General features: G+C 32.0%; 2 protein-coding genes across 6 annotated transcripts; one reads left to right on the top strand and one right to left on the bottom strand.

Annotated features, from left to right (window-relative positions):
- The first annotated feature begins 1,138 nt into the window (after positions 1–1,138).
- On the top strand, positions 1,139–9,830 carry LOC106765189 (rab3 GTPase-activating protein catalytic subunit). 5 transcript variants are annotated; one of them, XM_022781832.1, is made up of 15 exons: positions 1,146–1,230; positions 1,370–1,506; positions 1,755–1,825; positions 2,428–2,628; positions 3,030–3,127; positions 3,392–3,585; positions 3,717–3,895; positions 4,599–4,943; positions 5,028–5,092; positions 5,528–5,576; positions 5,689–5,845; positions 6,711–6,795; positions 6,885–6,954; positions 8,763–8,903; positions 9,347–9,830. In XM_022781832.1, the coding sequence occupies exons 2-15, from the start codon at positions 1,410–1,412 to the stop codon at positions 9,665–9,667; spliced, it is 2,073 nt and encodes a 690-aa protein (XP_022637553.1). In that variant the 5' UTR covers positions 1,146–1,230; positions 1,370–1,409; the 3' UTR covers positions 9,668–9,830. The 5 variants fall into 5 exon arrangements, with proteins under 5 accessions (XP_014505206.1, XP_014505205.1, XP_022637554.1 ...); XM_014649720.2 differs by having other exon boundaries at positions 1,139–1,506; positions 1,758–1,825; XM_014649719.2 differs by having other exon boundaries at positions 1,139–1,506.
- Positions 9,831–10,289: 459 nt separating this feature from the next.
- Positions 10,290–11,299, bottom strand: LOC106764393 (nucleolin). The gene is made up of 2 exons (XM_014648680.2): positions 10,877–11,299; positions 10,290–10,756 (listed from the first exon to the last, which is right to left on the bottom strand). The coding sequence occupies exons 1-2, from the start codon at positions 11,104–11,106 to the stop codon at positions 10,561–10,563; spliced, it is 426 nt and encodes a 141-aa protein (XP_014504166.1). The 5' UTR covers positions 11,107–11,299; the 3' UTR covers positions 10,290–10,560.
- Positions 11,300–12,857: the final 1,558 nt, after the last annotated feature.

Here is a 12,857-nt window from a genome sequence, read left to right as displayed (position 1 = left end):
CGTGTGAAGGTTGTAATAAATCATAATGGTGTTCAAATTAGTGTGCATCACGATTACCTAAGTTTGGCTATGTCATCTACTCTTTTGTGTAGATCATTCTGTGTCTGTCTCGGTTCAACGTCACTTATCAAAGCGCAAGTCATCTTTTGGAAAATATATTTTAAACGGATGAAATTAAATTTACATTAATAGAAGTTTTAACTATTTTTTGTGTATAAACTGTATTTGATTGAATTTTTCTCATACAAATATTTATCAACAAGTTAAACAATAGATGTTATTCACTTGAAAGTTAATTACAATATCGTATTTTAGATTTTCAAACACTTAATTATATGAAATATTTTCTAGCATGTTTAGATAGATGAACGTTATATAAAAAAAATACTATTTCGCGCGTCAAGGCTAAAGATTTCTTGTTTTTTCAGTTTCGAGATTCAGAAACCAATTTTGTCTTAACTTCAAAAAGAATTAACAATGTATTTAAGTCATATAGTTATGGGTTTTTTTTTTTTTTTTTTTTTTTTTTTTTTTTTAATGTGAAGCAAATTGGCATTTAACTGTAATAACTCATATGATTATATGATTTAGATTTATTCCTCTCATTCTTATATATAAATTCTAGATTTAAGTATAAAAGATCAGTTTTCTTGTTAATTAAAGAAATTAGTTAACATAATTTTATTTTATTAAATTCATTTAATCTCCCCTCTTTTCAATTTCATCAATTGGTTTCAACATAAAAATAAATAATTGTAAATTAATTCTCAATTAAAGGGAACATGTAATAATTGCCAAAATACCTCTTTTCAACTACTCTCACATTTTTGCCCTGGACAATCATAGTTAAGGAATGGACTAAAATAACTACGTCACAAACTTAAATTCTTTTTAAAATGTTTTAAAAAATGAAATATTAAAAGAATTTTGAGATATACTATATGAAAGATTAGGGATATAATACAGTCATAATATAATTTATAAAGTTAAAATAATCTTAAATTTCTACTAGTATTATAAATTTGATTAATCTCCTTCGTTCCCTTAAGATTTTAAAATTTCAATAAAAGTTTGTGAAAAATGTTCAATATTAATAGCAAACAAATTAAAAGATAAAAAATATGTTGTTGTCAAATTAACATGCCATCTTATTCATGTTGTCTCTTCCAGTTTTGGTCTGGGAATATTTTAGTGCAGAGAAGACCACTGAATTTGTGATCTTCCACTATTGTGAGTACTTTCTTAGTCCATGGGAAGAATCATATGAACATCATGTTGGTGTTCTTTTTGCATCAACTACTACGCATCGCTGACTACAAATACTGAAAGCAATGACTCAGGACTAACTCGAAACGGTTCAATTTGGTAGAACGTGTGTGGATAAACGTGCGCCTTGACGCGCGCAGGAGATGGAGGAGCACACTTTCGTGTCCAAAGCGAGGATCGCCTTTCATTCTGCGGCGGCGAAAGCGGAGCGCGTGCTTATGGATTTCAAATCCGATCGAGGTGAGTGAGGTTCTCAGCGTGCCACATCGAAACAACCCCGAAAAAGTAAAAAAGGAAAACTCTCTCGCGACCTATATTTCGGTTTCTTTTTATTTATTTAGCTTTATATTTAGCTTTAAGCGGATTTGCCTATTTTTTCTTTCCTTCTCTTTTCCCTTCGTTTTTTTAGGGAGATTTAAACAATTAACAATTAAAACTATAATTATCGTTTTCGGAATTAGCATTGACTCAATTTGTTGACCGTGAAGAAGATCACGATAGGCACTCGTCGCAGGAGGCGGATTCTCCCAACAACAACATCGAAAACGAGTCCAAGGAGGTAATGACCGTGTATCAGAGTAATTATTATTGATGTTAATTAGTATTTGTTAGTCTGAACTTGGTGTTGATCATAGAATTTGGGTAAATAGTGTTTCAAAGCGGAAACATTTTGAATCCTACCGAGGTTAGATTGTTTTTTGTCTTTTTCCTGCACTGTGGTGAGCTACATTTGATTACCAGACGAAACTATAATGGTTTGTTTCGTTAGGTTTTAATTTTAGGTTCGTGAGGGAAGGGAAATTTAGATTAGGATGATGACGTGGGATGTATCGAAATTCATTATCTGATAAATCTACTCATTAATGAAATCTGCTTTGTATTTATTTCGTTTACTCAACTCGATGTCCTTCCTCAAAATTAATTATAGTCCACAATAATCGTGAGGGTGACGTCTTTATTTGTCTACAATTTATTGTCAGAATATTTCCGGGAGCCTTGATGAGTGGAAAGTTGTGATATGAAATTTGTTTTGACTTAAAAGATGATTGGAATATGTTTACCTATTTGTCTGAGTTTATGGATAGGTAATTATTAGGAACATTTATCATGTAGTGAGTGGTTAATTACTTGCACATTGGCCTTTGTGATGGGATGGTGCAGGTTCGCAGTGAATTAAAGCATAAAAAGTGGAGGCCTCCACATATAGGAATAAAGCAGGATTGGCAAGATAGGATAAAGAACATCGGGAGAGGGAGAAAAGAAGTTGAAGATACTGATAAAGTTGGGGATGCGAACATGGCAGTTCCATTTTATGATGATAATTTGTACACCCTGAATGTGAAGAATGAACAAGATGCTAAGGTAAGAAAATATGAAACATTTTTACTGGAGGATTCATCTTCCAATTTCCAATTGTGTGCGGATGATTGAAGTCTCTAATCCACGAAGATAAATCAGGAGTATATCTGATAATGTATGTTGACCATGAGCATTTTGTTTACAGAATAGTCTGTGTTTGACCTTGTTGTCAACTTGAACAAAAAAGTTCATGTGTAAGTTAGGAATGCACGGTATTCTTGTAATGAATTGGTAATGTCTGAGAATCTCATGGTGTCCCTCTTTCCAGTAAATTAATTGAAGTTACAATTGGGATTTTATTATTATTTTGTATTTTCAATCATACAAATGAGTATCTCTTTGATTTGCCAATTCATTATACATATAGTAGCTTTAGTGATGTATGAATAAAATCTTTGATTCAGGCATCAGAATTATTTCCTTCAGTTGAAAGCCTAACTGCTGCAACTAAAGATCCCCTTCCTCCGTCATCTGTACTTAAGCAATTGGCTGTAGCTGTTGAGTAAGTTGTAATTGTTTTTTCAAAATATTTTGCCTTATGTTTCCCCATTTTCCCGCAGCTTTCTGTGAACTGCTTCAAGGTTCTATTCAATGTTGTTTACTTTTATCTCTCTGGTTGTAAAATTCTCCTTCTCTATTTGGCACATATTTATTGAATGGTGTTATTGAATAATTCAACAACATAAAAAGCTTGTTCTGTCTTTCAAAAAGATTATGCTCAATAATATATCTAACCTCTTAAATTTTTATTTTACCTCTTGACTAGGGCTGGAAGTAAAGTGAAGTCAATGAAAGAATTTATAGCTTCATCAGGAGGTTCTTCACCTGCTAAAGAGAGGGCAGGGTTGAGTCTCTCTGCTGTTAAGGCGTTAGTGCTACGTGAAAAGGAGGATGGTCAGACTTCAGAGTTTACTAGCAATGAGAAAGTTGTGCAGTTAATCAGTTCTTTGTTTGATCCAGGTATTTGAATTGTAGGTGGCTTGCTGATGATGTAATTACCTTGAAGAGCCTTTTTATGCTCCTCGTTTTCTTTATCCCACTATCTGCAATGATCTTTCACTTTCATTGTAATATTTGCAAGATATTCGCAGAGGGAGATTTCCTTACAAGAAAGATCGACTCTAATACAGAGGAAACTGCCATGACATCGTTGCCAAGAGATATTCATGGTGCTCCTCCTGAAAGTCTTGTTGTTAAGCTAGCTGAAATCCTTGGAAACTACAGGACTGTCCGTAAAATGGCTCTTTTCTGGTGCTGTGTTGTTGCTGAAGTATGTTTATCTTCAAAAGAATTTCTAGTTCTGATATCATACACCTATTACTTACCAAGAGTTCTAGACTTTATTTGCACTATTGGTCTTATATTTTCCGTTGTGTATGAACTGTTATCTGAAGTAACAGTTTATGGGATTATGATCTTTTTAACAGAGTGAAGCATCATTACTAGATTAATATCTTCATCTAGATCACACAATTTTGACAGCAAATAATTATGCAGGATCACTTAATGCCTTATTAAGAAATGTCATATTTTGTTTCCTACTTGTTTTGATTTTTAATTGTTATTTTATAAGTTTGGGAACTTCATTTAGTTTGAGGAGCTGGGTAGTGAATTTTTTCGCTTGTTTTTATGTTTTCTTTGTACTGGTCTAATAAAGTTTCTATTTATCCTTCCCTTCCCTTTGCAAAGGTATAAAATTTGTGGAAAAGGCAGTCAGATTATTCATATGCTGTTATTGGTAACTTCGGAAGCTTTCAAACCAAATCAACTCAATCTGATGCATACTATAAAGCTGTTTGCCTTTTTTTTTTCTCTTCAGATCAGCATGTCATTAAAAGAAAATATAAATCATATGCAAACATCTTGTTTAGGATATGTTAGTTGAACTTAATTTGCACTAGTAATTCTAATTTTCCGTAATTACCTGTTGAAGAAGAATATTATAAGCTTATTTATTTATTTCACTGAAACAGGTAAGAAAACTTTGGTCTGAGGAGCAACACTTACCAGGAGTCCCCAAGAACGAGATTCCTGATTTGAATTCATGTCTTCTATATCAACATTTTCAATTAATTAATTGCTGCATTTCTCGGAAAAGGTTCCGTGTTGTTGCCACTGAATCTCTAGATTCTATGGTGATGCAAGCTAGCTCAGACGCAAAAGAATCATCTAATTATAATGCTGGAGCTCCTGCAAGCCCTGTTCTATATGCTAGATTAAACAGTGGGGAGCTTGTTCTACGACTTGGTGCAAATCATCCTGCTGGAGATATGACATTGTTGGAAACTGGCGAGCCTGTGTATTCTCCGGTCACCCAGGTTTAATAAATATTTATTTTTTCTAAATAATTACTACTTAACCACACCCTTATAATTGTGATCTTTGGACTATTTTTTGTATAGGACGGGCCTTTGCTTACTGAAGATCTAATCAGGGAAACAGAGGAGTTTGTGCTGCGGACTGGGAGGTCTGTAGGCTATCTGCTATTCAATTTTTTACCACCCATAATCTCAAATCTAAATGCGTTGTCTGTTTTCCTTGTATATGTGTATAGTGTATTGATCCCAATTCACTGTTTTGTATCATGAACTGTTTTATTAAATAAGCAATTTCTTGTTGCTTCTTGGGCTCTTTATTGCTTGTTAGATGTGTTCCTGTATACCTTTGTGAATTTTTCACACAATCTAAACCTATGAATATGAGCTATTGACTCACATCTAGACTGTGTCCAGGACAAGTGTCTGTCAGGCTAGAGTCTGAACCTATGACCTTAATAATTTATAGAATTTGCATTGATGGTGACTGGTTGATCAACTTAGCATTCACAGAATGCTATTTTATAATACATTGATGATCATATAACTATTTCTCATTTGATTACTAAGTTACCTTTTATGTTCAGTGTTGGAGCTGGGTGCTCTCAATTGCTCTCAGATATGCAAGCTTTCAAGGTAAGGGAGCCCTTGAAGGGAATTTTTCTTACTGGTATTCTGAATGTTTCTTACTATATTGAATGTACCCAATATTGTGTTTGAGTTAGTTCTGTTTGTTATAATATTTTAGGCTGCAAATCCTGGATGTATATTAGAGGATTTTGTAAGATGGCACTCTCCTCCTGATTGGACGGACAATGAGGCAAGTGTAGAGGATAGTGATGTTTTTGATAGTGGTGAATCGTTGTCTGCCAAAGGTCAGCTAAGTCGGCGAATGCAAAAAGAAGGTAAACTTTTAGTCTTTTCCATCATGGATTGATACTTAAATTCTGCTGCAACTATTTGGTGGTCTATTTCTGTGTCAGTGGAGCATCAGCATCTGATAAAATTCTGGGTTTACTTGGCTTGAACAAAATATTTTATGCACTGTATCTTATCACTAACTGTGAGTAAACTTTTACCATATGATTTGAGGAGTTGCAAAGAAGACATGCATATAAAATCTCACTATACATGATGAAAATTTTTCATTGCAGGTTGATGTAAAAACTTCTGTGGCTAACTGGTCGGTTTTGGTTCTAGAATGTCTAACTGTATAGTTTGAATAACTTTGAATGTTGAATTAATGATTTCATTGCCCGTCAATTGAATTGATATCCGCATAGATAATCAGGTTTCATATTCCTTACTGCCTTGGGCAAACAACGGAATTGAAAGTGTTGATACCCTGCACCTAAATCTCTATAGCATTTCAGTAAGATGTATATAAAATAAACTGGATATTGTATCATATCTATCGTAAAGCATTATGCAGACAAGTGAATCTTGAGTATTCTCTTTGTTAGAATATTTACCTTATTTATAATCATTATAGTTTGTCTAGGATTATCCTATTTATCATAATTATATTGTGTCTAGAATTTTCTATTTATCATGTACTTTGTATCACAACTTTCTTATATATAGAATGAGAGTGAGAGGGATCTTTCAAGCCCTCTAGAATTATTTTACAGTTTCAATCTCAAATCTCTTCCTTGTATTGCAAGTTATAATCCAGAACATCTGCAAAGAAACATGGGAACTGTTGAGCACTTATTTTCTTCTGATTCATACTGTTAGACTTCTCTGAACTTCATTACATGTCATTGATAGGTAATTTGTGGCGTGAATTGTGGGAAACATCAAAACCAGTACCAGCTGTTAAGCAGGCACCTCTGTTTGATGAGGATTTGGCAGTGTAAGTTGATGATGATTTTTTTGTATTAAAAATTTATATATTTCAACCCTAAAGCCATATCTTGAATCCCATGTTTCATTCATGTATAGGGAGGGCATCCTCCATGCTTTTGAGGACATCCATCCTTCTGATCTTTTTGTACAGCTGTTTGTTTCTTTGGTAAGTTCTATATTTCATCTTTTTTCACATTGGTTAGTTTTGCTGTGTATTGATAGTTTCTTTTATCATTACATAATGGATCTCTCAAGTATTAATATTATTACTCGTATGTTGGGTACATTTTTTTTTTTGTTTTCTGATTTCTTGGAATCTGGTTACTGAATCTAAAGCGGATTGTAGACTATATAGTGATAGAATGTATAGATATCTAGGCATTTTTTTGCAAGCTTTTAGGGTCATTAGATTGGCATGCCTTGGGCATGTCCTCATGTCCCTTCACAAAACCTGATGCCGGTCAGGAGAGATTGTATTGTTCTCAAAGCATTTTATGTGATCATATAATAATGAGATTGGCATGTCAATTGTTTATCTCCGCATGTCCATTCACAAAACCACCTAGAGCTCTAATATTCGAGGCTGCAACATCACCTATGTTGTATTTGAAGGAACTTTAGTCAGCATAGGTTTATCCTGTAACACATGCACGCTTGCAGTTTTGCAATCCAGACATTCCTGTTAGTCCACAATCAGTAGACAATAACCTTATGTTTGTATATGGTAGAGTCTACTTCTTAAAGTGATTTCTGAGGTACTCTCTACTGTGCTACCACATAGGTGCAATTTTCACCGTCTTCCTCTGATTGATGAATAATCGTAAGTTGCCGCAGATGTAAAACTGTCTTGTAGTACTCTATAGAAAACAGGAATTTATTGCCCATTTGTGAGATATCTTAGAAGTTTACCTTGTGGAAGAGTGACTTTAATCTTTTTTATGTAATCTTATAAATATTTGCAAAATCTGGGAAGATATTTTGGATAAATTATGCATGCACTAAATGCTATTTGACAATTTTCATAAGAAGCATATTATGCTGTTTTAAATTCTTTCTGATTTACTCTCAACGATCATTTTATTTGATAAAAATGCCCTCCATTATCCATAATCTGCATGAATTTTAATCATTTTAAGAAACAAAAATTAATACTACTAAAGCATTTGTTAGCATAAAAAATACTTCATTTTTGTGTTTTTACTTAGCTCCAACCACTTGGATTCTTCAATTTTTTGCTTTAACTTAGCTAATCAGAGTATCAATTCTCCATCTTGGTATCTAGTTATGAGGGTCCTAGATAAAAACTTTTGGTTTTGACAAGAAAGGGGAACGGAAAAGAGGGAAACTATACAAATATACTTATCATATGCCCATATAAATTTAAAGATGAAATGTGGTATTACTTTTAATATTTTGTTGTGTAAGGAGGGTGGGTAAGGCTTCCGTTGTTATAAAGAGGGGGATGTTCTTCCTGTTACATAGTAGGACCAATAGTACTAGTGTTTGTCATTCAACGAAAAGTGATAGCCTTCACTGGACTCAATGTACGCACAATTAAATACAACAATAAACATTGTTGTCTTTTTTTCCTAATAAAAAAGAAAATGTAAGACAAACACTTTAGTAGGCATCGTGTCAAACTTAGAACTCCATGCCATACAGACTTCAGTAGCATTGGCTATAAAGTTTTATGGGGACTAAAAATTTGGTCTATGTCACCAGTTGTTGTAAAGAAATATAACTGTTCTGAGCTTTTACTTATTTCATAAATTTTAAATCACAAAGTATTATGTCCCAAAATGTTGCTCGGTTGATGAATTTCCTAATAATCCTGTAATTTATAAAGTTTCTTGATAGAAATTCACAGTGTTCTTTCTTCTCTTAACAAGTTGTCTTAATTTGATTGATATCTGTTGATGCTTATATACAATTTCTATACCCTTCTAATCATAACCTTTGGTTTTGATTATATAGCTTGGTTTAGGATTTGCAATTGCTGAACCTATGCTGTCTAGTAATAGTGACTTCTCGAAGTTATTCTATGACTGCAAGGAGTACATAATTGCCGCTTGTCAAAGCAACAAATTGCACGAGAAAGTTGATGATCTTGTCCAGGTGAGTTTAGAATAAGTGGCTTAATATAGCATCTCTCGGAATCCATGTGAAGCTTCAGATCTCTATATTGATTAATACCTGAAAGAAATCCATGGTCTATGTGTCAATGTAATCCACTGGAGAAAATTCTTACTTTATCCTCGTGTTTTAACAGTCGTCCACTAAATAAATAAATGTATTAAGTATTGAAGAAGAAGGAACATTTTAAGACTATCACATTCCATGAGACTTGTAACTCTTATGAATACTACCTTCCAAAACTATATAGTTTACCTTTTTTTAGCATGCAAGCTCGTTGATAACCCTATCTGTAAGCTCATGGGGAAGAAAAAAATTATTCCACGGGACATATAATTGATAACAAAACTGTTGGTAGTTGATTTTATCAGCAACTACTTGCTAATACATTCAATAGGGAACTTAATGGTTACGTTGCTGCGTAGGCATATGAAACAGTGGAGAGAATGTTATTAAATCCTGAAGAAGCACTAAAGATGATTAAGCAGACAGACGAATCAACTATGGTTACTGATGAACCAAAGAGCCCGTTGAAGAGGCTTAGACTTATCTTTGCCGGCAAAGATAAACTATTGAGGAAGTCTCTCTCAAAAGATCAGTTAAATGATGATGAAAAACCTGGTCGGCAATCATTCTCAAGTTTCTTTGATAGCAAGTCATCTTTGTTTTCAAAGAAGCCTCCAAAGTCTGGATCCCCATCTCCTGCTGAGAAATCTTCTCTAGATGTTAGTTGGACATCTGCATAGCCAAATTTCCACTTCACTTTTTATTGAGGATACGCAACATTTTTTGGGTTCCCCCTCCCCTGAAGATAACTGTAAATTTTCTTTATTCTTTTTCCAAATACATGGTTGTTAATACTTCATTCTTTTTAATTAAGGGAATTGAAGATAACTCTTTTTGGCTTTAGTAAATATAATTTTATTTATTTCTGCCTGCCTACACATGTAATTTGGAATAATCTTTGAGATATTCCTCAGGCTTCCCAACTCTTTGTAAGAACACGGTAATGCCTGACTGGTTGCCAAATTTAGTCTTTGTCTGATAGAAATTGACCTATTAAGGCAAATATTACGAATTTATGTTTAAGAAATTGTATCTGTACTGCAGATAAATATTGTTAAAGTAGCAAAGAAAGAGAGAGTGTGAAATAAACAGTTTAATGTGATAGAGAGATCAAAAGGAAGAAAATTGTCATAAAAGATTGTTCATGAATAATACAACTTTTACATTAATGGTGTTATACACTTTTTAGTCTAATTTTCGGTACTAAAAGAAACATAATGATTGAGGGTAAACTTCTTTAGCATTAAGAACTTATATTATTAAAAATCAATCAATAATAATTTTAAGGTGGGGGAGAATCAGTAAGCAAAGATTTGCTTCATGAAAGGGTAATCTCAACCAATTCCAAAATAGCTAATTAATAATAATACCATGTTTGCTAAGGGAGAACAAATGACTTCTGAGATGTTTTTGTCATCATTATGTGAACAAAAACTACACCAAAATACACCTATTGATACCATACAATCATGCAATAGTGGTTCAAAGCATTCTGAAGTTAGTTCTCACGTTTAAAGCAATCCTGTTTCTTCCTCCTTGATCTCCCCTTGCCCACTAACTACTATACCTCTGTTTATTCATCTTCTTCCTCGTCTTCATCTTCATCTTCTTCTTCCTCATCTTCATCTTCATCTTCTTCTTCCCCTTCTTCATCTTCATCATCCTCATCAACCTTCTGCTTTTCATTTGACTCATCCTTTGAGATAGAGTTGGCAAGGAAACCCGGGACGACAAAATTCGCTACAAAGTACATTGACAAAAGCACGCCACTGCAATGTATAAAGAAATTTTTAGTTAAATGCTAGACTTTAAAGAACATACTAAACACCATTAGTTTTATCAGTTTTTCTATGTGCTGTGAAGGAAAAAAAAAAAATATTGGACCGAACCTTATCGGGAGCAAGGATGATAGGTCACCGGATTCTGCCGGGGCAACCACCATTAAATGTGGGAGTGCCTTGGTACTTAATGGAGTTGATGAAGATAAGTGCAGAAAACATGGAGGTTGGTGGGTAGAAAGGCAAAATAGTTTGGAGGTGTGGCTTATATGATGTAGCTGGTGTTTGAGTTTTGCATGCAAGGGAAGAAGCAGTGAAGATTGGAGCTGGAAGCACCTCATGGAGAAGCTTGACTTGTTCAGTTAACTGCTTACTCTTCGTTTCACTCTGTTCCGTCTCTCTGGTGCTTCGGATTGGGATAATGTTTGCGACTAATGGTCCCTTTATGTTTTGTAGACTGTGTTTTGTATAAGTTTCTATCAATACATAGTTAATTTTTTATTTTATAAAATAATAGCAAGTCAACAACATCATAATCATTCCAAATCACCTAATACCTTTTATTTATATTTTTAATTCTGTACAACTTTATGTATGTTGAATAATATATTAATATAGGTATATTTAATTTAAGGAAATGTTTGATGCCAAAAACATGTAATGAAATTATTCAAAATAATATTTCTTTATCCTCACAGTATTTCGTAGAGTAATATTTTTGAAATTATTAGTAAACGATAACATAAAATATTTTTTATCAAATGGATTCAATATTTATGTGTTTTTTTTTTCTTAAATCAAATTTCTCGAAGATGGTCCATTTCCCATTAAATTCATCGTAAACAATCTAATCTTATTTAACATTTTAAGATTTTACATCGTAAGAAATATTTTTGATTGGATGAGTTTAGATTTGATTATATTCCCTCTCCTTGAAAAAAAAAATCTACAACAAATTTCAAAATTCAGAGGCTTTATTTATTTTTCAAAGGAAATTACAAACAGAAACACCAACAAAACTAGTATATTATAAGATTTTAAGAATAATCAATAAACCGGTAAAAACTTTTGTTTTTATTTAACTTTTTAAAACTCACAGTAATTAAATATATATCTAATATTATCTGTAACTATTAATAAAAAGAATGGTTCTTTTAACAATTAAGTGACCGTTGTTTAGTGTACATATTCTGCTACTTAATTTACCGTATTTAATATAAATTATTTTATTCTTTATATTGTATAACTATTTTATTTATGATTATAATTATTTTTTAAAGTTTCTTTTACAAACTTAATAAAATATTTTATTTTAATAATACTTATAGAAGAATTTATTTTTATTTATTACGTATGTGTTTTTACTAGTAAAATGTAAAAAAGAAATACATATAAAATGTTTGTCCAATTTTTGATGTTATGATATCTCATTTTAATAAATTAAAAATTAAAATTTATATTAGTTTTTTAATTTATTTAAAATATATTATTATATAATTTGAATAAATAAATAATATAAATTAAAGAAAAAAATCAACATAAATGTGAGGAGTTATTTTTATTAAATGAATATTATATTAATGATTTTATAATCTTAAAATATAATTAATCATAAAATGAAATCAAATATGTATACAAAAAGAGGAACATTATATATTATTATATTATAAAACTTATTATTTACATGTATATATCTTTTGTAATAAATACATATTTAGAAATAACTCTTATGTTTAATAAGGCAGGCAGGCAGGCTTGAGATTGTAAATTTGAAGCAACTCAACATTATATAACCATTAGGACATATAGTTTCAGATCAACATGAAAAAATCAGGACAGTGAATTCACTTATTTTACTAATTTAATTATTTTTTATTCTTGAATTGCTTCATTTTATAAACCTTTCAAATTTTAAATCTACTGGTCAAATTGGTTACTTTCATTTCAAAAAATATAATTTAAAATAAACTTTAACTTTATGTAACTCACTTTTAAGACACATAAGAATAATACACAATTTAATTAATAGTATATAATATTATATATAATCTCAAAGGCTAGGAAGGAAGAAAAATAATATTTGACGTGATAA

This window comes from Vigna radiata, chromosome 6 (genome assembly GCF_000741045.1).
Source record: "Vigna radiata var. radiata cultivar VC1973A chromosome 6, Vradiata_ver6, whole genome shotgun sequence".
In the NCBI taxonomy this organism is placed as follows: domain Eukaryota; kingdom Viridiplantae; phylum Streptophyta; class Magnoliopsida; order Fabales; family Fabaceae; genus Vigna; species Vigna radiata.
The sequence above is the reverse complement of the archived record's forward strand: the minus strand, read 5'-3'. Positions and strand labels throughout refer to the sequence as shown.